Raw genomic sequence first — 26,555 nt, 5'->3', positions numbered from 1 at the left:
AATTTAAATTATTTTATTATAAAAATTTATATAAACCATAAACAGTTAAAAAAAATAAAACCTAAACAGAATTAAACCAGTAAACAAATGAAAAAGTAGCAACAAGAACCTGACCAGCTTCTTTGAAATTATTCATCTTTTAGATATTTGATGACTTCCTAGACTTCCTACACTAAGGCATGAAATATTAAATATTATTTCTAAAAGACAAATAAAATTTTCAAACTCAAGGATCAGTATTTCCCAAGTGACCACCAAAACCTGTGTGTATTTAACAAAATTATAAATCCACAAAGTACAAAATCTACCTGAAATCATCTAGCCAAATAACAAATTATTTAAATGAGACTCAGCTTCTGAGACGGTATAAAGAGAAAATTAAAATCTTATTTACATACAAGGTTGTGGACACAAATGGATTTTTGTCAATATACGAATGTTTGTTTTTATCAATATACGTTTAAAAACAAAACAAACCAGCCACCATTCCTGAAAACCCTTCATACACTGTACTGGAATTTAAAAAGACTTCTAATATTTTCAAAGTTACATACAAAAATAAGTTTTTTCTTGTTCAAATTACAAATAATTTTTCTTTTCAACCTATAGCACTTGTCAGTAGTAAATCCAAAGCTTCTAGAGAATAGTTCTCCAACATTAATGCTTTTTTCCCCCTCATTAAAAAAGGAGAGAACTCTATCTGGGGGACAACACTGAACTGTAAAGAATCAATTCTCCACCAAGAAATTCCCCCTTCAAACCCAGACACTGGCTTTCACATATAAGCTCTTCACACAACTATCTCTGAAGAAAAAGTTGCTGCCAGAGTACTGCACCCCCCTCCTCCCTCGCTTAAAATCAGGCTTTGTACTGATTGACAAACAGTTAATATGTGGATGACTGTGTCCAGACACACATGTGATATCAGTGATGTCAGGCAAAAGCAAAACTACCTGCTAGTCTATGAAGCCAAATCTCAACTTAGACAATACAGATTTTATTGACATGACTATTGTCAAATTCAGTTGTTGGTTCAAGGAAGATGGTCTATCTTGGTTAGTGCTGTTACTGCATGGTCGCTTGTTCGCTTTTTCCAAAACTGCGCTCAAATTTCACTGGTCATACATTTCACAGGCAGAACCCAACAGAGACGGGTAAGAGTCTAAAGCCAGTAATCAGGCAGGCCAAGCTGACAAATGATCACCCCATTATTAAAAAAAAAAAAACCTCACTAATTTGTGCTTTCTTCTTCTGTGGGCAAAAACCAGTCTGAAAAGATTGCATAGAATGATTCCCTCAAATAACACAGTGCCCCAAAAGCACAGCATGAGGATAATGGTCTAGAAATGCTTTCTGTAAGAAACTTCATTCAAAATTATTTCATATGCACTGTATTTTTTCAGGGCCTCCAAACACAGATCCCACCACACAATTCCTAGTAATAGGCTCTAGGGGCGCAGGAATCTTATGATCACACAGACACTTTCAGTTTCTTTTTCTTGGCCTTGAGCACCGGAGGCAGAGAAATCTTAAAGGCTGTCCTGTAACAACACAGAAAGGAAGACACCTTTCAGAGCCCTGAATCTCTCCCACACAAGCCAGCCACACCACCTCAGGGATACTTACTCGCACGTTGTGCAGATGGGACTGAAGTTGCAGAATACTATAGATTTGAAAAACAAAACATACAGAATGATGAAAAGAAAAACCACACAGTTGACTTATTTTCTGCCACCTCCACCCCCAACACAGAAAACTCTGTACTTCCAACTTACTTGACAAACACACAGAACAGACATAGCCAATTTCAATAAGATTTCGATGACAGAAGCAGGCAGCCCGGTAGTCCACATGAATTGGGGGTGGGAGGATTAGCTGAGATCTTTGATCTTGATCAGGAAGAAAAACCCACTGTAAATTAAGGGGGTGGGGAGGCAAGGAAATTTTATTTAAACCATGGGGAAAAATAACCAGAAGTTAGGCCACAGATATCATATTAGCCAATGAATACTAAGAAGAATAAATCAGGATTTTCCTTAAATGTTTATCAAGAAATGCTTTTTTATTCATTCAACAGTCACTGAGCACTTCAACATACAGCCGCTATTCTGTGAAGTCTTATAATAGTCTGTACATTGCTGCTTTCAAAGACTATCCCAAGTGTGCCCTTCCATGTTCAAAATCCCTGGACCCCCCATTTCCCCCTCCTCCCACTTACTAGCATCAGTCATCGTGCTCCCCTACACTCCCCAGGAAATCGGGCTCACTCAGGCTCAAGGCGTTAGGGTACTGCGGATGTTTCCTTACCAGTAAATACTGCAGAAGAGAGGGCATCTGAGGCACCTTCAAATACAGTCCCCCCGTGATGTCACAGGCCTACAAGACATTCAGAGGGCTCTCTGCCAAACCAGCACGTGTTTAGCTTTCCTAGAGGGATAGAATTCTCACCAGCAAGCCTTCAGGTCTCCAAAGAAGAGGAGGATAGGACAGGGCCAACCAAAGGGCAGGTTAACCCAGAGTGCGAGGACCAGAAATGTCCTACCTCTCAGGTGTTCAACTATCTCTTTTTCCCCCCAGGTCACCACACTCCTTGACCATTTAAAGTCTTTAGTGTAGCACAGTACATGCCCCTTCTGTGTGTTTGCTACTGATGACATTTTTATTCTGGCCATGTTTACTCATTTCCATTACATTTTTTTAACAAAAGCTTTGAGGTAATTCTCAGGCCATAAAACTTACCCTTTGAAGCATGTGCTTCACTACTTTTTACCGTCTTCAGAGATGTGCAACTGTCTCCACTCTCTAGTTCCTCACCCGAAAAAGAAATCCCATACCTGGGGATCCCTGGGTGGCTCAGCAGTTTAGCACCACCTTCAGCCCAGGGTCTGATCCTGGAGACCCACGTCAGGCTCCCTGCATGGAGCCTGCTTCTCCCTCTGCCTGTGTCTCTGCCTCTCTCTCTCCTCTCTCTCATGAATAAATTAAAAAAATAAAATCTTAAAAAAAATTAAAGAAATCCCATACCTATCAGCAGTTACTCCCAACCCCTGGCCCCAAGGCTACCAGTGATCCACTTTCCATCTCTATGGATTTGCCTATTCTGGACATTTCATATAAAGTAACTTGTACAATTTTCCCTTAGCATCATGTTTTCAAGGTTCATCCACATCATGGCACAGATCAGTACTAAGACCAATAATATTCTACTGTATAGTTATACCACAATTTAATCTCATTCACCCCCTAATGGACAGTTGAGTGCAAGTGGGGGAGAAGACAAGAGCCAATCAGTTAAGTAAATGCAGAAATAATGTCACAGGTTATGATCGCTTCCATGAAGAAAAATGAAGTTGGGTAAAGAGACAAGGAGTGACACTGGATGGTCAGGGAAGGCTTCTCTGAGATGGTGACACAGAAGCAGAGACCCAAATGAGGGCAGCAGGTAGGCCATGCAAATATTTAATGAAAAGCCTTAGAAACAGAGGGAAGAGCAAATGCAGAAACCTTCAGGCTGCAGCAGGCCTGTAGTTTTAAAGCAACAGCAAGGAGCCCAATGTGCCTGGAGTAAAGACTGAGATTCCACAGGGACAAAGAGATACCCAGAGATGATATTGTGCAGGGAGTAAGAACAGCCATGGCTGAACAGGTTTTAGTCTATGTGCGAGGGCATGCAATGGGAGGGTTGTGAGTGAGTGACAAGATCTGATTCGATTTTGAAAGCTTCATTCTATCATGTTAAGAACAAACTTTGGTGGGCAAGGTAAGTGTAGAAACAGAGACCAGTTAACAGATACTACGGTCTTCCATTTGAGTGGTAGCAATGAAGGAGGAAGTCATACAGTGGGAATCAGGGACTATTTCAAAGATCAAGTGAAGAGGATTTGCTAATGGGATGGAAAGGAGAGGAAGAAAAGAAACAAGGTGGAGTCAGGATTTTGGCTTGAGGGGCTGATGAATCGTGCTGCCACTTGCTGAGATGGGGAGGCCCCTGGAGGTAGTGTGGAGTTCTGTTTCAGGCATGTTAAGTGAGATGCCACTGGATGTCCAAGAGGAAATGTGCATGAGCAGTAGATTATGCAAGTCTGGAATGCAGAGAGCCTGCATCTGGTCCAGACACAGAAACATGAGGGTCGGGGAAGCAGAGGAGGTATTTAAACTCACGGCACAGGAAAGATCTTCTAGGAGTTAGCAGACACTATATAGACTGAAACATAGTTAAAAAATCTATTCAACCTTTTCAATTTTTTAATTCTGAAATATAACCATATGTGCAAGAGTACATATACGTAACACATACGTATGATTTTTTTAAGATTTTATTTATTTGAGTGACAGAAAGAGAGAAGCAGAGACAAAGGCAGAGGGAGAAGCAGGCTCCCTATGGGGAGCCTGATGCAGGACTTGATCCCAGGACCCTGGGATCATGGCCTAAGCCAAAGGCAGATGCTCAACCACTGAGCCACCCAGGTGTCCCTGTAAATATGGTTTAAATAAAACACACAACATGTACCTACCATCAAGCTTAAGAAACAGGACAATTTGGAACCTCTGATGCTGTTATACGTTCTAATCGTAATCTCCCCTTGCCACTCCATGTCCTCAGGAGTAACCTACACTCATTGCTTTCGAGTTTCATACTTTTAACTGATCTTTTAGCAAATAATATTTCTTGTGGTTGAAAAAAACATTTATCAAAAGTTTGGCAATTTCTTGTCTTATTTGTTTCTTTATTCCCTTTATTTGGTTAAATTTCAGTTTCACACATTTGATTGCAAAGCAATATCTAATAGTGCTGTCCAACAGAAGCATAATGTGGGCAATATGCAAAACTTAAAATTTTCTAGCCAAAAAAAGCAGATATAATTAATTTATTTTTTTAAGATTTTATTTATTTGAGTGGGAGAGAGAAAGAGAAAAAGGGCACAGAGAGGGAGAGTGAGGAGGAGAAGGAGATGCCCTGCTGAGCAGAAAGCCCTATATGGGGCTCAATTTCAGGACTCTGAGATCATGACCTGAGCCAAAGGCAGACAGACACTCAACCAACTAAGCCATCCAGGCTCCCCAGATAAAATTAATTTTAATAACATTTTATTTAACTGGGCATATCCAAAGAATTATCATCTTAACATGTAATCAATATAAAAATCTTTATTTTACATTCTGTTCTTCATACTAAGTCTTTGAAATTCAGTGTGTATCTTACACTTAACAGCACATCTCAATTCAAGAGCTCAACAGCCATATAACTATCATATAGGTCAGGACAACACAGATCTGAGATGTGATCCAATCTTTATAAAATTCTCTGCTTAGCAATTCATTCTTCCATCCATACCTATACCAAGAGATCTGTCGTGCTGTTCACCTAATATTAGCAATGGTAATTTTAAGATGATAGGATTTGAAGGGATTTTTTTTTTACCCCTTTAAAAAATACTTTCTTGTGTTGCTTGAATTCATTTCAATATGTGAATCACTTTTACAGAATCAATCACTATATAAAATATATATATATATATTTTTTTTAATTTTATTTATTTATGATAGGCACACAGTGAGAGAGAGAGAGAGGCAGAGACATAGGCAGAGGGAGAAGCAGGCTCCATGCACCGGAAGCCCGATGTGGGATTCGATCCCGGGTCTCCAGGATCGCGCCCTGGGCCAAAGGCAGGCGCTAAACCGCTGCGCCACCCAGGGATCCCCACTATATAAAATATAAATGAAAATTTTAAAGGAACCAGAGAGTTGTGCACCTGAAACTAATGACATTTTGTGTCAACTGTACTTCAATAAAGAAATAAGAACAAGAGAGATGTTAGTGCTCTGAGTGATAGCATCATACAGGCTAATCCGTAACATGTATGAAGGCTGGTGAAAAGCATTTAGTAAGAGAATACACCATGCACCCCTGACCAAAACCACACTTCCACTGAACACTTACCTGCTGGAGGAGTCCTGAATCCGAGTCTAAAACACAGGCATCAATCAAAATATTCTGAAATGAACATTCCGAAAACATTATAGGAAAAATAGAAATAATGAGTGTCTTACTCTGGGAACCTACTATGGGTTAGACTTTTTTTTTAGACTATTCTTATAATGGCTTATTTGATATGCAGATTAAACTCTACAAGGTAGATATTCAATCTGTATTTTACAGCTGAAGCCCCCAGGCCTTGGCCAGGCTATGGTCACAGAGCTGGAGACGAGACAGTGCTATCACTACATTATGCTGCCAGTCCAACACAGAGAATATTAGGCATAATAGGATATGGCAATATTCTGGGTTAAGAATGAAGTTTTTAAAAAGTTTTTTTAACATATCAAAGAAAATGTATTAGTGAAAATTCATTTGAATTAGTGTAAATTCATTCAATTATTTATGAAGTAAAAATATCAAATCTTGATACGAACTCCATAAAGCAAAGAGATAGAGAAAGGAACTGAGGCAAGGTATGCAACAAACTATAAACTAGGGATTCTCAGCCTGAGGTCCTAGGATGGGCTAAACAGGGTTACACAAATACCATGGAACTATATGCAAAACTGTGTTTCAGTGTACCTTTTTCTGGGGGACCCATAAGATTCATGGGGTCCAGGACCCAAAACAGAGAAATGACTCGTACAAAATATGAATCCCAGATTCCTCATCTACCGATAAGGCCATTTAGTTAAAATACCTCTGTATGTAGGTTATTATAAAAATAAAATTCATTATGAAACAAATATTCTCTAAAAAGAATGCTTCCAAGGCAGGAGGGCAACCCAAGAAACAGACACTTAACTACAGAGAACACACTAATAGTCACCAGAGGGGCAGGGGTCAGGGGATGGGAGAAATGGGCGATGGGGAGTAATGAGCACACTTGTGATTAGCACTGGGTGATGTATGGAAGTGTTGAATCACGATATTGCACACCTGAAACTAATATGACACTGTATGTTAACTATGCTGGAATTTAAGACTAAAAAAAAAAAAAAAGATGCTCCCAATTCACCTGCTTCTGTGCTGCAAAGATGACATTCATGAAATTCATATACTGCAGTGCGCTGTCTTCCGCAGCCTTAATCACCTAAAAATCATATCCACATGAAAACCTCAGACACATCCGACTTCTCATGCACATGTCATCACTGCAAACACAACCAATGCAGCCTTCCTAATCTGCCTGCCTAATTACCACTATTAAATAATACCTACAGCATAAAGATGACTCTAAGAACCTCCCCCAGATCCTACCCTCCAAGAGATAGTTCCTGTTAACAGTTCTAGACAGCACCTATGCGGGCACACACACATCCCAGGATGATTACCTAGTGCTCTGCAACCTGCTTTTAAAAAAAAAAAAAAAAAAAAAGTTAACTCTGCACCCAACATGGGGCTTGAACTCACAACCTGGAGATCAAGAGTCACATGCTCTACCCACTGAGCCAACCAGGCATCCCTGCAACCTGCTTTTTGGTTCCACAATATCTGGGGGCAGAAATCTTTTATCAATGAATTTGGATATACATCATCCTTTGTGTTAACTTCATAGATTCCACTACTTAACCAAAAATCTATAGAGGACACTGAAGCAGCTTCCAATCTCGTTTTAGACAATGCTCTGGTGAACACCCTCATATATGCTTTACACAACTCTCTGACTAGCTCCTAAAATAATCAGGGAAATTGCTAAATATATGCACCTTTAATCCTGATAGAGCTTACCAAACTTTCCTCCAAAAAAGTTGTATCCTCTCTTTGGCAATGCAAGAGAATAATCAATCCCCCACACTGCCGTCAACCCTGGGAACTGCCTATTTGTACTGAGCAAGAAGCAAACAATGAAAAACCTGTTATTGGATGTTTCTATTTCTTTGCTTACTAGTAAGGCTGCATGTATTTTCAAATGGTAACTGGCCATTTGCATTTCTTCTTTTGCAGACTGCTTATGTTTTCTACCTAGTTCTTTAGAGTAAACCTTAACCTTTAAAATTTAGTTGATAAGGGAGGTGGTGCCTGGGTGGCTCAGTTATTAGTTAGGCATCTAACTTTTTTTTTTTTTTTTTAATTCATGAGAGACACAGAGAGAGAAGCAGAGACATAGGCAGAGGGAGAAGCTGGCTCCCTGCGGGGAGCCCAATGCTGGACTCAATCCCAAGACCCCAAAACCACACCCCAAGCCAAAAGCAGACGCTTAACCACTGGGCCACCCAGGTGTCCCAGCATCCGACTCTTAATCTCAACTCAGGTTGTGATCTCTGGGTTATGAGTTCAAGCCTCGAGTTGAGCTCCACAGCCAGCATGGAGCCTGCTTAAAGAAATAAATAAGATAAAAAATAAAATTTAATTGAGTTTTTTCATTTTTTAAAAAAGACTTTACTTGACAGAGAGAATGAGAGAGAGCACAGGCAGGGAAAGCAGCACACAGAGGGAGAGGGAAAACCAGGACCTACAGGGAGCCTGATGTGGGGATCCATCCCAGGACCCAGGGATCATGACCTGAGCTGAAGGCAGCAGCTTAACCAACTGAGCCACCCAGGCCCCTTCTTTTTCATTCTATGATTATTACATTAATACTCTATCAGTTAGCTATGCAGAAAATACTTCTAATAGTTTTTCATCTTTGTTTTGAGGGGTTTGATTTTCTTGAGGTCTTAAGCTTCACATCATGCTTAGCAAGGTCCTCCCTAACCTAAACAGCTATTTTCTTCCAGCACTTTTATAACTTGAATTTTTACAGTGATGTTTGACCTTTACTAGAATTAATTACATGTGAGCAATGAGATCTAGCTTTGTTTTCCCCCAAATGGCCAACCAACTGGCCTAGCACCTTTAACTGAATAATTCATTTTCTTCCCACTAACTTAAGCACAAATCAAACTCCTCTGTGGGCCTGATTTTATTTCTGGAGTCTAGTCTTTCCCATTTACTCTGCACCTACTACTGCACCAGAACCACAGTTACTGTAGCTCTGTAATGTGTTTTAAAGCCTAACAGAGCAAGTTCCTGCTTATTATTCTCTTTCAGAAAGCACCTGGCTGGCAGCCTGGGTGGCTCAGCAGTTTAGCGCTGGCTTCGGTCCAGGTCATGGTCCTGGAGACCCGGGATTGAGTCCCACGTCGGGCTCCCTGCATGGAGCCTGCTTCTCCCTCTGCCTGTGTCTCTGCCTTTCTCTCTGTATCTCTCATGAATAAATAAATGAAATTTTAAAAAAAATAAAAAGAAAGAAAGCACCTGGCTATTCTCATTGGTTTATTCTTCCAAATAAACTGTTGGAATTTTTTTTTTAAGATTTTATTTTTAAGTAATCTCCTCACCCAACATAAGGCTCGAACTTATAACCCCTAGATTAAGAGTCACACACTCTACCAACTGAGTCAGCCAAGTGCTCCTTACTGTTGAATTTCTTAAAGCCCCCAACCCTGCCAGGGGAAAAAAAAAAAAAAAAAAAACCTTAATATTTTGAGATAGCAGAGGTGCCTAGGTGGCTAGGTTGGTTGAGCATTTGACTCTTGATTTTGGCTCAAGTCATGATCTCAGGGTCACGGGATCAAGCCCCTGCATCGAGTTCTGCACATGGCAAGCAGTCTGCTACAGATTCCCTCTTCCTCTGCCCACCATCCCCACCACTTGCATGCACTCTCTCTAAATAAATAAAATCTCTAAAAAAATTCTGAGATTGCATTGAATTTAGCTTAACTTCGGAAAAAACTGACATAAAATAGAGCTCTCCATTCATTCAATTCTCCTATATCTCTCAGAATTTTAGTTTTTCATTATAATAAATTTTGTACATTGCTTATTAATTTATTCTGAATACTCATATTTATTATAAATGGGCCTTACTTCTATTATGCTTTCTAATTGATTATAGTTGGTATATAAACATACTACTGATTTTTTAATCTTACCAAAATCCTTGATTTCATTTCCTGATTATCTGTAAAGAGATAAAAACAGATCATAACTTAATTGTATCTTATTAAACATAAGATTTTCTAACCAAATTTTTTAAACAGTCCATCAAAATTATAGCAGTAAAATGAGGATTCCAGATCTCACACACACAAAAAAAACTCACAGGCTTCTTACCTTTAACCTCTTTGTTCATTCTATGAATGTCTAATTATTTTAGCATTAAGGAATTTTAAAATATTAATTTCATAAATATTTATAGTAAACAGAAAAGTAACCTCAAATTTTAAATACATCCACCATCCACCTAGCTGAAAAAAGAAATGTTCTATTTCCCATGATAAACACACAAGAGTGACTGGGGGTTTCCAATTACCAACTGAAATCAACTGAGCTTTGTAACCTGACCGAAACATGATCTGTGTCCCAGAAAATTAAAATTACCATGATTTATCCTTCTGTGTCTATCCACCACATCCTAGATTTGAAAACTGGGACCACAGGTAAATCAATAAGCCAGATAACAAATGTGAAAACCACACACAGAGGACCAGGCATCCCCAACATCTAGGACACAGGAATCAATCAAATCTTTCCAAAACAAAGAAATTAAATCACACAAGACTGGGAGAACACACAGAGAACATCAACATGCTCAGGACGGTGCTGTTCACTCTATGCTAAGTGCAAATAACCTGTGGGCCTGTGGAGAAACCACTCACTTATTATCCTTCAGGATCAGTCAATGGCTTTAAAACCAAATACATTGCTTTTAACATAAGGAAGGTGGAAGAAACTAACACACCTCCCCAATTTATCCAACAAGATACAAGCATCTTGAAGAATTTGTTGTGAGAAGGACATACTAGAAAAACTAGTTTTTTCTTTACATTTCAAGTTTTTACACCCTATATTAAAAACATTCCATAGCAAGATAAACTATTTTTTGACTACCCACCACTTTAGAATACTCATGCCTTTCATTAATATGGACGCCCAAGGTTCTAAAAAATATCACAAGTTAAGATATGTTTAATATGGGACGCCTGGGTGGCTAAGTGGTTGAGCATCTGCCTTTGCCTCAGGGTGTGATCCCAGAGTCCCGGGACTAAGTTCTGCATTGGGCTCCCGGCATGGAGCCTGCTTCTCCTCCTCCTGCCTGTGTCTCTGGCTCTGTCTCTCATGTATAAATAAATAAAATCTTAAAAAAAAAAAAAAGATATGTTTATTTATTTATTCATGAGAGACACAGAGAGAGAAGCACTCAATCCAGATTCCAGGATCACGCCCTGAGCCGAAGGCAAACATTCAACCCGAACCACCCAGGCATCCCGAAAGATATGTTTAATACAGAAGACACCTTCTGAATGACTAGGACACCAAGGATACAGCAAAGAGCTTTGGCAAGGGATCCTGCCAGCAGAGTTTCTGTATGTTGACCCTTTATGTCACCTGCAAATTAAAAAAAAAAAAAAAATTAATGAGAATTTTTAGGTGCTTTCTTGAACTAAAATCATCTTCAAAGCATTCTTCTTCAAAATAAAATCAGCTGACATTTCCAGACCAGGTTTACAAACATAGATAGCAATCTGTTCTCAGTAAGGCCTAAATAAGCAATTTTCAACATTTTCTCAATTTAATATATCCTGTGGTTAGGGGATAAGGCGGTACAAAATTTCAGTTTGGAATATCTGGAAAGGGATAGTGGTGACGTCTGTATACAGTGTGAATCTACTTAATGCCATTACATTGTACACCTTAAAATGCTTGAATGGTAAATTTTATGTATATTTTTTTAAGATTTTATTTTTAAGTAATCTCTACACCCAATGTGAGGCTTGAACTCACAACCTTGAGATCAAGAGTCACGTGCTCTGCTGACTGAGCCAGGCACCCCCTACGTTATGTATATTCTACTGCAATTAATAATATCCTGGTGTTATCTGGAAAGGTTCAGGTCTGCTAGTGATCTAAGTGGTATAAAAGGTCACGTCCACTCTGAGCCTCTCTTCCCTCCTTCCCACTACCTCCTCTGTCTCTCACTGGTGGAAAGGGGACCAGAGAAAGCCCCCTCGCTGTGGCCAGCAGGGACAAAGCTGGCAACAACCTGTCCGAACCTTGAGTGAAGAAAGTCAAGCAGCTTGAGAGAGTGGAGAGCCCAGACTGACATGTGGTGTGAACAGGGCCTATAGTTGGTCCAGGAACACGGATACCTCCACCCATGGGTGAGGTCAGACCAGGAAACATCTGAACACCACAAGAAGATGGGACTCTACCCTGGAGGCCCATGGTTTTCAAAGTGTGATTCTGGAACCAGGTGTAGGAGTGTCACCTGGGAACTTGACAGAAACACAAATTCTTGGGACCACCTTAGACCACTAAATCAGAAACTGCAGGGTGGGACACAGTGTTTGGTTTTAACAAGCCCTCCAGATGATTTTTACCAGCTTTATTGAGACAACTGACAGATCATAAAGTTCATTCTTTTTAAGTAAATAATTTAATGTTTTTTTTTAGTAAATTTAGAGAGCTGTAAATGATTACTACAACCCAGTTTTAGAACATTTCCTTTACCCCAAAAGATCACTTGGACCCACTCCTCCCCTGCCCTGGGAAACCACTAACCTACTTCTTGTCTCTACAGAGTTGCTTTTTCTTTCCAGGTGACTCTGACACAGGCTACAGTTTAAAAACCACAGCCTACAAGCAACAGGGAACCATAATGGCCTTTAAGCCACAAAACAGCAGCTCTGTATTTTAACTCTGAAAGAGTTAAGGAAAGACCTGAATGGGGACAGACAGGAGTCAGTAGGCAGAAGCAGTTACAATGATCCAGAGTAGCAGCTCTCCACTTGGGCAACTGTGCCCTACAGGGAATATTTGGTTGTCACCACTGAGAGACGTTATGACATCTAATGGGTCTAGGCATGGATGCTGCTAAGTATCCTCCAAAGCACAGGACAGTCCCTTATCTAGCCTAAAATGCCAATGGTGCTGGGGTTGAGTTAGATGGGATAATTAAGGGTCAGATTTTGGAGGTACTTCTAAGGTTAAACTAATAGGATATTGTAGCTGATTAGATGTTGAATGTGAACAGAAAGGAGTCAAAAATGAAAGCTCTGAATTTGAAAAAGCAGGTGAATGAGCGTGGCAGAAACTGGGAGTGGCAATGGTGGTATAACTGGGAGGAGAGCTAGGGAAACCAGTCTGGGGAGTGTTAGCCAGACTGTGGGACACCTAGGAGAGACATTTACGGAAAGAAAGGCTGGATTAGAGACAAAGATTGGGAAGTGTTCACATAGAAATGATAATTAAAGACAAGAGTGGGTAAAAACACACAGAGGAAGAAAAAAATAAGAAAATAATGTGCAGAATTTAAAAACCTCTTTTTTTACAGAACAAGATGAAGGAAAAGTCAGAAATGGAAGAATGGTCCAAAAAAGAAGAAAAACAAGTCAAAAGGATATAGTCTTAGATGCCAAGAGTATGTTTCAAGAAGTAGAGGCTGGCAGAGACTGTGAAATGCTGGTGAGGACAGGCAAACAAGGCACAGGTATTGATGAAAATGATTTTACAAAAGAAAAGAGAGAACACAAGTAAATATTCCCAAGAACTCCAAATCTCTGGGCTTAAGGCCTCAAAGATCTCCACATTCAACTGCAACTGTAAAATAACAATAATGGGGACAGTAATCCATTACTCTTGATCATGAGATCTTTAATCTCTTCCACAATAACTTCATTTGCTGCTGTGAATAGCTCATATTTCCCATCCTTGCTCCCTGAGGGGCTGAATTCAGAAGGGTTGCCAGGATCTCCAAAAAAGTCTCCAAGTTTGCCATTCTTTCCAGGATATAAGAATCGACTGAAAGAGTGGGAGAGAAAACAATGAATTATATCAGGATTCTGTCCTCACTCAACATCCAGACAAAATTCAGCAGAGAAACCATCACACCAATTCTGACTCACAAGATCCTACGATAAATTTCATTTTTTAAAAATGTATATAGGGGATCTCTGGGTGGCTCAGCAGTTTAGCGCCTGCCTTTGGCCCAGGGTGTGATCCTATAGTCCCCGGATCGAGTCCCATGTCGGGCTCCCTGCATGGAGCCTGCTTTTCCCTCTCTCTCTCTCTCTCTCTCTCTCTCTCTCTGGGTCTCTCATGAATGAATAAATAAAATCTTTAAAAACAAAGTATATAAAACAAGTAAATTGTCAAACATGAGTCTACCACCAGAGAATGTTTTAATGAACTCAGAATGTTTTAATGAACCCAGAAATGAGAGGAAATAAAGTGCTAGGTCCCAGTCTCTTGAAATGCTTCAGCGTGTTTCTCATTCTACTTTCTCAGATGCCAACTGGGAAGAGAGTCATACCAAATTCTAACTTATGACTAGCTTATTATTTAAGGTATATTTATCTACCCCAGTAATAAAAATATGCTCTAAGAGTCCCTGAAAAGATTCTCCCAGTGCTTCATGATTTTTGTAAGAATCCCATAAAAACACATATTAGATTTTTCTAAAAATCTAACATTTTGCTTTGTATAGTTTTTCTTTTGATATCTTAACCAAATCAGTGTCATCTTTTTCATTCAACTCCGAGAAAAATGCATGGTGATCATGGGAGCAGGAGCATTTCCTTGGTGGCCTATGGGCTCTTTCAACACACCAAAGAGGCAGCCCTAAGAAATGAGAAATTTGAAAACTACCCACTGACTTCATATGAAATACGTTGGTAAACAAGGGTCATGTCTACCATGATATAATATTTAATCAAGACATAGGAGAGCTGTGTTGTAAGTGGGGAATAGGATTCCATGGCCAGCGTACACATGAAAAGTAAATATGGTCAAAATTAATCGTGAAAATATGTATCATATACATGGTCACATTTGCAGAGTAGCTGCACACCTATGTACCCACCCTGAAGAGACTCAAACACAGCCAGTGTTTACACATGTGTTAGAAAAAGTCCGTTTTGGGCAGCCCCGGTGGCGCAGCGGTTTAGCGCCACCTGAATCCCGGGGTGTGATCCTGGAGATCCCAGATCGAGTCCCACGTCAGGCTCCCTGCATGGAGCCTGCTTCTCTCTCTGCCTGTGTCTCTGCCTCTCTCTCGCTCTCTCTGAATAAATAAATAAACAAATCTTAAAAAAAAAAAAAAAGAAAGAAAGAAAAGGTCCGTTTCTTCAGTTCAGCACCAGATGGAGTAGTTGGCTTGGGTTAAAACCCAATTAACAAGAAAAACCCTTATCGGTAACCACCAGAATCATACACAGAGCAGTGAACCACTATCCCTTGTATGCAGGGCTCAAGGCTGGCTGAGAGAAGGTGGAATCACACCTCCCATTTCACCTGCCCCCTAGGGCAGACCCACACACAGAACAGTGATAAGAGCTGCCTGCCTCCCTTGGTATTTCTCCCTGTTTTTTGCCTGGAGGGTGTGGTTAAAGCCAAGTAAGTTAAATGTGCACATGATGCAAATTTAGTAGGTATCAGCCAATCCTATCAAAATGTACATGTACTGATTCTTGATGCTATTGGTCTTGTTCAATGCTACAAAAGATTTTTTTTGCAACACAGAATAGGGATAGTACGTGCCAAATGGTATACAAACCTCACATTTGTTAAGCACTGAATAGGTAATCACTATGGTCATACCTTTTTTTTTTTTTAAGATTTATTTATTTGAGAGAGAGAGAAAAAGAGAGCGCCCGAGAGAATAATAAGCAGGAGGGAGGGTAGGGGCACAGGAAGAGGGAGAAGCAAGCTTCTCACTGAGCAGAGAGCCCGACATGGGGCTTGATCCCAGGACCAACTGAGCCCCCCAGACACCCCAGGTCATACCTTTCTTGAATGTGACTTGCTATCACAGCAAGTTTGTTGGAACGATTCATGAATAAATGAGAATTTCCCAGCACCATCACAGCATCTATGCATTTTGATAAAGTAAACTGTTGAAAAACAGAAAACATTAGAAAAGGTAAGGTAGCTATCCAAGTAACTAGGTCAGGTCTTGAAATGATAAAGATTTCATTTAAATTTTAGACCATTATTCACTGTTAAAATTTTGCTCAGGAGCTCCCTCCTCCAAAGCCATAAGCAAAAACATTTGAAAATTAGTTTTCTAGTTTTACTTATATGAAATGATTTCTATGGTGAGTGCATTATTCCATGAATGTTCTCTGCAAACATTTAAGGAAAGCAAACACGTCACATATTCTGCGATAAAATTACTAGCAAACTATTACTATGCACAGAGTAGATGACAAATACTGATTACATTAGTGGTTTGTAAAAGTTTTTTTTTTTTTTAAGATTTTATTTATTCATGAAAGAGAGAGACAGAGACATAGGCAGAGGAAGAAGCAGGCTCCCCACTAAACAGGGAGCCGTATGCGGGACTCAATCTCAGGACCCCAGGATCACACCCTGAGCTGAAGGCAGATAACCACTGAGGAACCCAGCTATCCCTGTAAAAGTTTTCAATTCATTCTCTCACTAAGTATGCTAAGTTCCTGTAACGTGTCAGGCAAAGATCCCTTCGTTCGTGGAGCTTACATTCTGACAAATGCTAGTATTACTAAAAAATGGAGGTGGATATTTTTATAATCCTGGAATAAAGCACGTTCCTTTTTTTAAAGATTCTTTTAATTTATTTATTCAGGAGAGACACAGAGAGAGAGAGAGGCAGAGACATAGACAGAGGGAAAAAAAAAAAAAAACAACAAAGGGAGAAGCAGGCTCCATGCAGGAAGCCCAATGTGGGACTTGATCCCGGGACTCTGGGATCACGCCCTGAGCCAAAGGCAGATGTTCAACCACTGAGCCACCCAGGTGTCTCAAAGCACATTTCTCTTTAAGAAAAGAATACTCTCAGCAGCAAATAAAACACTGATAAATTCCACTTTATTAAAAAAAAAAGTAAAACCTTTCAAAATTTTTATATGGCAAAAAAAAAGACTATAAACAAAAGTAAAAGGCAAATTACAAACTGGGAAAACATAACTGCAACATATGACAGGCAAAAGGTTAACTTTTCTATTTTTTTTAAGATTTATTTATTTATTTATTTATTTATTTATTTATTTATTTATTTATATATGATAGACAGAGAGAGAGGCAGAGACACAGGCAGAGGGAGAAGCAGGCTCCATGCCAGGAGCCCGACGTGGGACTCGATCCCAGGACTCCAGGATTGCACCCGGGGCCAAAGGCAGGCGCCAAACCGCTGAGCCACCCAGGGATCCCCCAAGGTTAACTTTCTAATATAAAGAGTGTCCACAAATTAGTAACAAAACAAAACAAAAAACCTAAAGAGGAAAATGGGCAATGCCCCAAGAAAAAATACAAAGGACTATCAAAAACACTAAAAAGTAAACTGAGGTAACTTTTATGGTACATGATATTGGCAAAAGATAAAATAAGGAAAGAGAGCATCTCGTATGGATTCAAAAAAAAAAAAAAAAACGGAATTCTCATATATTACTGATTAGAGTTAAAATGAAAAACAGTGTTTGGGGATCCCTGGGTGGCTCAGCCATTCAGCACCTGCCTTTGGCCCGGGGCATGGTCCTGGAGTCCCAGGATCGAGTCCCGCATTGGGCTCCCGTCATGGAGCCTGTTTCTCCCTCTGCCTGTGTCTTTGCCTCTCTCTCTCTCTATGTCTTTCATGAATAAGTAAATAAAATCTTTAAAAAACAAAAGAGTGTTTTTCGAGAGTAGGTAATTTGCAGTGCTGCTGCTGTTCTATCTGTAAAATGGAATACTATTCAGCAATAAAAGGAATGATTTACTGTAACAAGATGGAGAAATCTGAAAATAATTATGCTGAGTAAAGAAATCAGACTAAAAGAAATCCCACTGTGTACTGTTTGATTCCATTTATATAAAAACCTAGAAAATGCAAATTACAATGACAAAACAGATCAGTAGTTGCCTGGGGGTGGGGACAAGAAGAGAGAAATGGGTAGGATAAATTACAAAGGAACATAAAGAAACTTCTGGGAGTGACAGATTTATACGTTCATTATTTTGATTGTGGTGATTAGTGCTCGCTTCAGCAGCACATATACTAAAATTTGATTGTGGTGATTATTTCACAAATGTATACATATATGAAAACATATCAAACCAAACACTTCAAGTATATGCTATGCCCTGCATGCCAATTATATCTCAATAAAGTTAATTTTAACTTGGATTTTTCTTTTTTGTTTTTGTTGTTGTTTTAAGTAGGCTCTATACCTGATGTGGAGCTTGCACTCACAACCCTGAGTTCAAGAGTTGCATGCTCCATCAACTAAGCCGGTGAGGAGCCCCTTAATAAAGCTGATTTTTAAAAAAACGCCACTAAGAAAATGAAAAGACAAGCCCCAAAGTCAGAGACCAGGAGAAAAGACCTGTATCCAGGATACACAGAGTTCTTGTAACTCAGTAATTAGACAACTAATGACCGAATTTAAAAGTTGGGCATAAAAACCAAATGTGCATTTCAACTAAGAAAATATAAGGGACACCTTATAAACATATGTTATATACATAAGAGATATATATTACATCCATAGTTACTAAAGAAATGCAAATTAAAACCACAGTGAGATAGCACTACCTACTTACGAGAACGATTATAAAAAAGACAGGTGTTGGCAAGGCTGTGGAGACACTGAACCTCTCGCACACTGCTCAATGGAATGGAAAATGGCGTACCCGCTTTTTAGGCTGGCAGCATCTTAAAGTTAAATTTACATCCACCACATGACTCAGCAATTCAACTCACAGGCATCTACTCAAGAGAAAGGCAAACATATGTCCACACAAAGACTTGTTTGAGAATGATCAGCATTATTCATAATAGTCAAAAGGCGGCAACAATCCAAATGATCATGAATAGATGAACAAGAAGTACATCCACATAATAAAATACCCATCAGTAATCAAGAGGAACCACCAATACATTTTACAACATGGATGAACCTCAAAAATACTACAGTTAAGTGGAATCAAATGAAACCAAATAATACCTCTAACCAAAACTCCTCCAATATGAAAATATCAAATAGTTTAATAACTAATAAAAACGTTTAATTTATAGTTTAAAACTTCCCCAAAAAGCAAACTCCAGGCCCAGAAGATTTCACTAAAGAACTGAACCAAACATTTAAAGAATGGACATCCAAATCTAAATAATCTGTTCCAGAAAACTGAACACTTCCCAATTCATTTTATGAAGCCAGTATCACTTTTATGTCAAAACCCGCCAAACACAGATCAAAAAAGAAAAACTATAGGTCAGTACTTCTCCTGAACATAAAAAAAAAAAAAATCCTGAACAATCTTAACAAATTGAAACCAAATGAGATTTATCCAAGGCTGACTCAATATTTGAAAAGCAATCAACATAACCTACCATTTTGAAGCTAAAGAAGGAAAAAACATTAACTGATGCAGGAACAGCAAGTGATAAAATTTAACAGCCATTCATGATTTAAAATATATATATATATATACCTAAACAGGGTGCCTGGGTGGCTCAGTCAGTTGAGTGTCCAGCTCTTTATCTCAGCTCAGGTCTTGAACTCAGGGTCATGAGTTTAAACTCCACACTGGGCTCCACACTGGGCATGAAGCCTACTTTTTTTTTTTTTTTTAAGATTTTATTTATTTATTCATGAGAGACACAGAGAGAGAGAGGCAGAGATGCAGGCAGAGGGAGAAGCAGGCTCCCTGTGGGGAGCCCAAAGGGAGCTCGATCCCAGGACCCCGGGATCATGACCTGAGCCCAAGGTAGATACTCAACCACTGAGCCACCCAGGTGCCCCTGAAGCCTACTTTAAAAAAAAAAAAAAAATCTCTAAGCAAACTAGAACGTATAAAATGCTGATGAAAAAATCAAGATCTAAGGGGATCCCTGGGTGGCTCAGTGGTTTCGCGCCTGCCTTTGGCCCAGGCACGATCCTGGAGTCCCGGGATCCAGTCCCGCGTCGGGCTCCCAGCATGGAGCCTGCTTCTCCCTCTGCCTGTGTCTCTGCCTCTCTCTCTCTCTATCATAAATAAATAAAAATAAATCTTTAAAAAAAATCAAGATCTAAAAAATAGAGATATGTACTATATTTGTAAATTGGAAGATTTAACATAGTAGAGCTATGCAGAGTATATCCTCAAACTGATGAACAGGTTTAATTCCTATGAACAGGTTAAGAATTCCTATCAAGATTCCAGGAAGATCTTTCGTAGACATAAACAGGCTCATTCTAAAATTTATATGGAAAGGCAAAAGAACTAGAATAGTTAAAAAACAATTTTGAAAAAGAATAAAGTGGGAGAGATCAGCCTGCTGGAACCCAAGACTTACTATCTAGCTATCAAAAACGAGACTCTGTGGTATGGGTGGAGGGAGAGACACAGAAATAGATCAATGCGTTAGGAAGAGCACCCAAAAATAAACCCACACATGTATACCCAAGTGATTTTTTTTAAAGATTTTTTTATTTATTTACTAGAGAGAGAGAGAGAGAGAAACAGGCAGAGGGAGAAGCAGGCTCCATGCAGGGAGCCCAACACGAGTCTGGATCCTGGGTCTCCAGGATCACACCCTGTGTAGAAGGCGGCACTAAACCACTAAGCCACCGGGGCTGCCCCACCCAAGTGATTTTTGACAAGGATATGAAAACCATTCAGTGGAGAAAGAGTAAACTTTTCAAAAATGGTGCTGGGGCAACTGGATAATCCATAGGCAAAATAATGAACCTCAACCTAAATTTCACAGATTTTAAAAAATGGGGGCACCTGGGTAGTGCAGTCGGTTGAGCAACTGACACTTGGTTTCAGCTGGGGTCATGAGATCAAGCACCGTTTTTGGGTCTCACACTCAGCACAGAATCTGCTTAAGGCTCTCTCTCTCTCTCCATCTTTCTCTGCCCCTACCCCAGCATGTGTGTGTGCTCTTTCTCTTTCTAAATAATTAACTCAAAACATATTGTGGGGTTTTTTTAAGATTTTATTTTTAAGTAACCTCTACACCCATCAGGGGCTAAACTCACAACCCTGAGATCAAGAGTTGCACACTCTACTAAGCCAGCCAGGGATCCCTGGATTGTGGATTTAAATACAAAACTTTTCACAGAAGGCAATGGCAAAAATCTTTACAACCTAGAGCAAGGTTGAGAATTCTTACAGCACCAAAAGCACAAGCTGTATTTTTTAAATATCAAGAGACTAGACTTGATCAAAATTAAAGACTTTCTGCTCTGTGAAAGATCACCAGAAGAGGATGAAAAGACAAGCTAAAGATTAGGAGAGGGATCCCTGGGTGGCGCAGCAGTTTGGCGCCTGCCTTTGGCCCAGGGCGTGATCCTGGAGACCCGGGATCGAATCCCACTTCGGGCTCCCGGTGCATGGAGCCTGCTTCTCCCTCTGCCTGTGTCTCTGCCTCTCTCTCTCTCTGTGTGACTATCATAAATAAAAAATAAATTAAAAAAATAAAAGATTAGGAGAAAATACTTGCAAGCAAGATTATCTGACAAATGGCTTATATTTTGAATACATAAAGAAATCTCAAAACTCAATGGCTAAACATGACCCAACAATCCAACTAGAAAATGGACACGTGACATGAAAAGAGATCTCAGGAGGCTTATCTATATGGTGAACAAGCCTAGAAGAAGCTGTGTGATGTCACCAGCTATTGATGAAATGCAATCAAGACCAAAATAATGGATTGTTACATATGTATTAAAACAGCTAGTATAAAAAAGTGCCAACATCAAATGCTGGGGTGGGGAGAGACTCCCTCTCTCACACTTTGATAGTGGGAATATAAATCCATTCTAGAAAAGAGTGTAGCAGTTTCTTATAAAACCAAACACACATTTACACGATTACACTGTATGTTGTAGCAGTTGCAAACCTGGACGTTTATCCCACAGAAATGAAAACTTCTATCCACACAAACACGTCTACACAAATTCTCAGAGTGGCTTCTTATGTAATAGTCAACAACTGAAAACACAGCCCAAATGTAAAGCTTTAGTAAGTGACAGAACATACTGGTACCTCGTACTGTGGAATACCACCCAGCAATAGAAAGGGCAAACATGGATGCAGGGAATAACCCAATCTGTGGAGTGAAAAAAGCCAACCTCAAAAAACCTATATGATCGATTTCCATACCAGAACTAAAGCCCTGGAGAACAGAGTAGTAGATCAGTGTCTACCCCAGTTAGGGACCAAGGACTGACTACAAAGGTGTAGCAACTATAAAGGGAGCACTAGACAGCTCCTGCGTGTGACGGGACAGTTCTCCATCTTGACTGTGGTGGTGGTGACACACATCTGTACACAAGATAAGACAGCACAGCACCACATGTACACCCAAATGCATGCAAAGTTCTGTGATCTGAATAAGGTCTCAAGGGTATACTGATGTCAATTTCCTGGTTTTGCTATTATAATCTAGGTACACGAGATGTTACCACTAGGAGAAGCTGGAACAAGGCTATGGGACCCCTCTGTTACCTTTTTTTTTTTTTTTAACAATTTCCTGGGAGTCTGTAATTATTTCAAAATAAAACATCTCAAAATAGACTTTTTTTAAAGGATCACATATTGTGTAGCATGTATTAAATGTCCAGAAAAGGCAATATAGAGGCAGAAAACATCAGTGATTGCCTGCAACTAGAGGGTAGAAGCAGTGACACTGAACAGGCAGGAAGGAACTTTCTGAGGAAATAGAAATGCTCTAAAATGAAATTGCAGCAATGGTTACATGATCTTTTTGTGATTTTTACTAATAAAACAATGAACTGTACATTGCAATGGATGAATTTTATGGTGTATAAAATATAACTTAATAAAGCTGATTTTCTTTAAAGAAGCTGATTTTTTAAAAAGCAATATTAACATACAGTTATACGAGAATTATCCAAAGGCCTCCTCAAGTAATCTTACCTGAGACTCCTTTAAGGCTTGCTTTCCCCACCAAATTGGGTTGGTATCAACGACAATAACTAGAAGATTCAATTCATCTTCTGAAAATATTAACAAAAAATAAAAACATTAACCTCATGAAACCATAGGCAAACCAACATCCCAATTTGTAAATTATAACCACAGCAAGAACCATCGCATGCCTTTAGATGTTTACCATCCTATAATCCTGAAATTAACCAAAGGCCAAGTGCTTTTAATGACTGAAAGCTCTCTGGGCCCTCAGCAGGCTCTTGCTTGCTTTCTGTACCACCACATCTTTCGTGCACTAGAATGTAAGCTCCAGGGCGGGGGGCGGGGAGGATCTTGTCTTATCATTGCTTATCTTCTGCTCCTGGTACAACCACCCAGCATGAGGTAGATGCTCAATAAATACCTATTAAATGCACCCAAATATTCACATTTTAAATGCAGTCAAGGACAGAATGCACAGACTAGCCAGTTAATATTCAACAGCAGAATTTTAGGGACACAAGAAGGCTGAAGGGAGACACAGGAATAAGTCTAGCCTCAAGCCCATCAAACCACCTCACAGCAAGGCCAATGATGATCAGGAACCACTTTTTAAAAGGTGAAAACCAAAGAGAGAAAAGCAATTGCTATGTAAAGATTTTACTGTGAAAAGGAATAGACTACTCTCCAAAGTTAGACACAACTGTACAGGCTAACAACACATTAATTCATTCAACAAACATTTACGCTAAATACCAGTGTTAGAAGCTGGGGATACTGGGTTCAAGCCCTCAAGGAGTCTAAATTCTAACTGAGGTGACAGATATACGAACCTATAAGCACAGCTGTTAAGAAAAACCCAGGATGCTCCTTTAATAGCAAAAAGCAATAATGTATTTCCTGCCCCCACACCTTCCTTCCTGCAGCCCCACCTCCTACATCAGATAATCCCCACTCCATTGTAGATTTGTTCTCAAATCCAAATCCTATGTCCTCTACAAAGCACCAAACCAATGCTACTTCTTTCTTCCAAAAATCCTCCCCAGGACTTCCAACAGGTCCTGGCTCCCCCACCTGAGAAGAGCAATGTGAACAGCTCCCCCACCTGAGAACAGCAATGTGTCTGCATCAGCATATGTAACCCTATAATCCCATTTCATGCTGACAACAAACTACTGATGGAAATACTACTGTCATCTTCCATCAATTATGACAGGGACTCTCTCATTGTTTTTATCAGTTGCTGAAATCAGGATGGTGTCTTACAATTAAGACTAGCAGCATGTCTCTTAGTGGCACACTAAACAAAAACAGATCTCATAATTGATACTGTCTTAGATAACTTAGATGACACAAATATGGCATTCTTATTTTCAAATGAAAGTAACTTGCTCTAAGTCACATGACTTGCTAGCAAGCAGCAAAACTCCCTGCTATGGAGACAGATCTACTTGACTATAAAGACTGGCTTTTCAATAACCCATTGTCCACTTCTGATCCTCTTAGTATGAATCATCTCATTTTACAGTTAGTTGTCTTTCTGATCTCTCTTGCCAGCTCTGCTAAAACTAGTCCACTAGACTGTGGCCTCATTACAGAATGAGGATTTTTGCGAATCCTGGGATGAAATAACAGGTGCAAGTCACACACACACACAAAGTGCAAATCACACACACAAAAATGCCTAACACAGAAGCAGCATTTAATAACTGTGTCTTTCACTCCTCTACCCACAAGCCCACAATCCTTTGGCCTTATTCTCCATAAGCCCCACCCCACAACTCTAGGGTCAGCCAGTCCTTGCTACTGCCCAGAAGCCTGAGAAAAAAATAAAGTAGTGCCTAACAGGGGAGATGAGTACCCACACACACGGACTGCCTGGTCAATTTCCTTCTTTGAGTCTCTACACCATCATTTGTAGACAAGGCCCATGCCAGGCCTGCCTCTCTCACAGGACTGTGGTATGTATTGAAAAAGAAGTGATCTCCCTATTTCCACTTTTGCTCCCTTATCCACACCGCAGCCAAAGTGATCTTTTAAAATTATGCAATTCTGAGCCCTGGGTGGCTCAGCGGTTTGGCGCCTGCCTTTGGCCCAAGGCACGATCCTGGAGTCCTGGGATCGAATCCCACATTGGGCTCCAGGCATGGAGCCTGCTTCTCCCTCCTCCTGTGTCTCTACCTCTCTCTCTCTCTCTCTCTCTCTCTATGTCTATCATAAGTAAAAAAATAAATATTTTTAAAAAATAAAATTATGCAATTCTTTAAAATAAATTAATAAATAAATTAAATTATGCAATCCTTTGCTTAAGACCCTACAATGGTTTCATATTACACTTAAAAACTAAGTTCCACCTCTTTTTTCACCACCCACAAGGGCCATGCATCTGCCTAGCTTCTGATCTCATTCCTTTAGCTCACCTCACTCCCACCACCCTGGTCTCTTTTTGATTCAAGACATCAAGCTAGGGGCACCTGGATGGCTCAACTGGTGAAGCATCTGCCTTCAGCTCAGGTCATGATCTCAGGGTCCTAGCATTCAGCCCCATGTTGGGCTCCCTGCTCAGTGGGGAGCCTGTTTCTCCCTCTCCCTCTGTCCCTCTCCCTGCTCATGTTCATCCTCGCTCTTGCTCAACATCTAATAAAGAAAATTTTTTAAAAAATCAGGCTCAAGGGATCCCTGGGTGGAGCAGCGGTTTGGCGCCTGCCTTTGGCCCAGGGCGCGATCCTGGAGACCCGGGATCGAATCCCACGTCGGGCTTCCGGTGCATGGAGCCTGCTTCTCCCTCTGCCTGTGTCTCTGCCTCTCTCTCTCTCTCTGTGTGTGACTATCATAAATTAAAAAAAAAAAAAAATCAGGCTCAAGATGCCTGGGTGGCTCAGTTGGTTAAGCTCTGCCTTCAGCTCAAGTCATGATCTCAGGGTTCTGGGATCCAGTGGCGCATGTGTCTCCCTGCTCCGCAGGGAGTCTGCTTCTCCCTCTCCCTCCCCCTCACCCCCCTCCCCGCTCACGGGTGCGCGCACTCTCTCTCTCAAATAAATGAAATCTTCAAAAAAAAAAGACAGCAGGCTCTATAGCTGGTAGTTTAATGTATGAATGAAAGTCCATCTTCTTCTACCCTCAAGCTCGCCATTTCTTAGTGTAATGTAACGGCTCAACTCGCCACAGCGCCTTTGCACACTCACTGGAGACTCCCTCTCGGTACCTGGACTCTCATCTAAACACAGCTCCTCCTTGGTCGTCCCCTAATGACAGTACTGCGGCATCCCAGTGTATTGTCTTCACAGCTCTTGTCACCCTTCGAAAGTATCCTTATTTACTTAACTACCGTCTGCCTCGCCCACTGGACTGCAGCCTCCACGAAGGCCCTGACTGCCATGGTCTCTGCTGTATTCCCCGGCGCATACAACAACGCCTGGCACACCGGAGACCATTCAAGACTATTTACTGAATAAAATAACTCATCTGCTACTCCTCTAAAGACCAGACAGGTTGCCCCAGCCCCCCAAATAATGCTCCATCTCGGTGGTCCTGCCCAGTCCCGGGGCGGGGGTCCCTCCCCGCACACCCCTCACCGTCTGACACCATGGCGGCCAGATCCCCCAACGCAGAGGCAGCGAGCAGTCAAACGCTCCTCCCGGATCCCGCACACCCCGACTTCCGGCGCAGCCGAGTGACGCAGAGCGGCTTGACGCAGGCCACGCGCCGTACCCAG

At 40.5% G+C, this 26,555-nt stretch overlaps 1 protein-coding gene across 4 annotated transcripts; it reads right to left on the bottom strand.

Moving 5' to 3' along the window:
* On the bottom strand, positions 1 to 26,521 carry GTF2H3 (general transcription factor IIH subunit 3). 4 transcript variants are annotated; one of them, XM_041728764.1, is made up of 14 exons: positions 26,416 to 26,470; positions 22,850 to 22,929; positions 18,521 to 18,686; positions 15,749 to 15,855; positions 13,602 to 13,765; positions 11,291 to 11,353; positions 10,079 to 10,108; positions 9,898 to 9,926; positions 6,999 to 7,073; positions 5,942 to 5,995; positions 2,308 to 2,376; positions 1,776 to 1,911; positions 1,627 to 1,663; positions 1 to 1,541 (listed from the first exon to the last, which is right to left on the bottom strand). In XM_041728764.1, the coding sequence occupies exons 4-14, from the start codon at positions 15,823 to 15,825 to the stop codon at positions 1,472 to 1,474; spliced, it is 804 nt and encodes a 267-aa protein (XP_041584698.1). In that variant the 5' UTR covers positions 15,826 to 15,855; positions 18,521 to 18,686; positions 22,850 to 22,929; positions 26,416 to 26,470; the 3' UTR covers positions 1 to 1,471. The 4 variants fall into 4 exon arrangements, with proteins under 4 accessions (XP_041584698.1, XP_041584697.1, XP_041584699.1 ...); XM_041728763.1 differs by lacking the exon at positions 18,521 to 18,686 and having other exon boundaries at positions 26,416 to 26,520; XM_041728765.1 differs by lacking the exons at positions 5,942 to 5,995; positions 6,999 to 7,073; positions 18,521 to 18,686 and having other exon boundaries at positions 26,416 to 26,521.
* Between the last annotated feature and the right edge of the window lie 34 nt (positions 26,522 to 26,555).

The sequence above is a fragment of the Vulpes lagopus genome, chromosome 14 (assembly GCF_018345385.1).
Source record: "Vulpes lagopus strain Blue_001 chromosome 14, ASM1834538v1, whole genome shotgun sequence".
Taxonomy (NCBI): domain Eukaryota; kingdom Metazoa; phylum Chordata; class Mammalia; order Carnivora; family Canidae; genus Vulpes; species Vulpes lagopus.
Note: the sequence above shows the minus strand (reverse complement) of the source record. Positions and strands in the feature narration are given on the sequence as shown.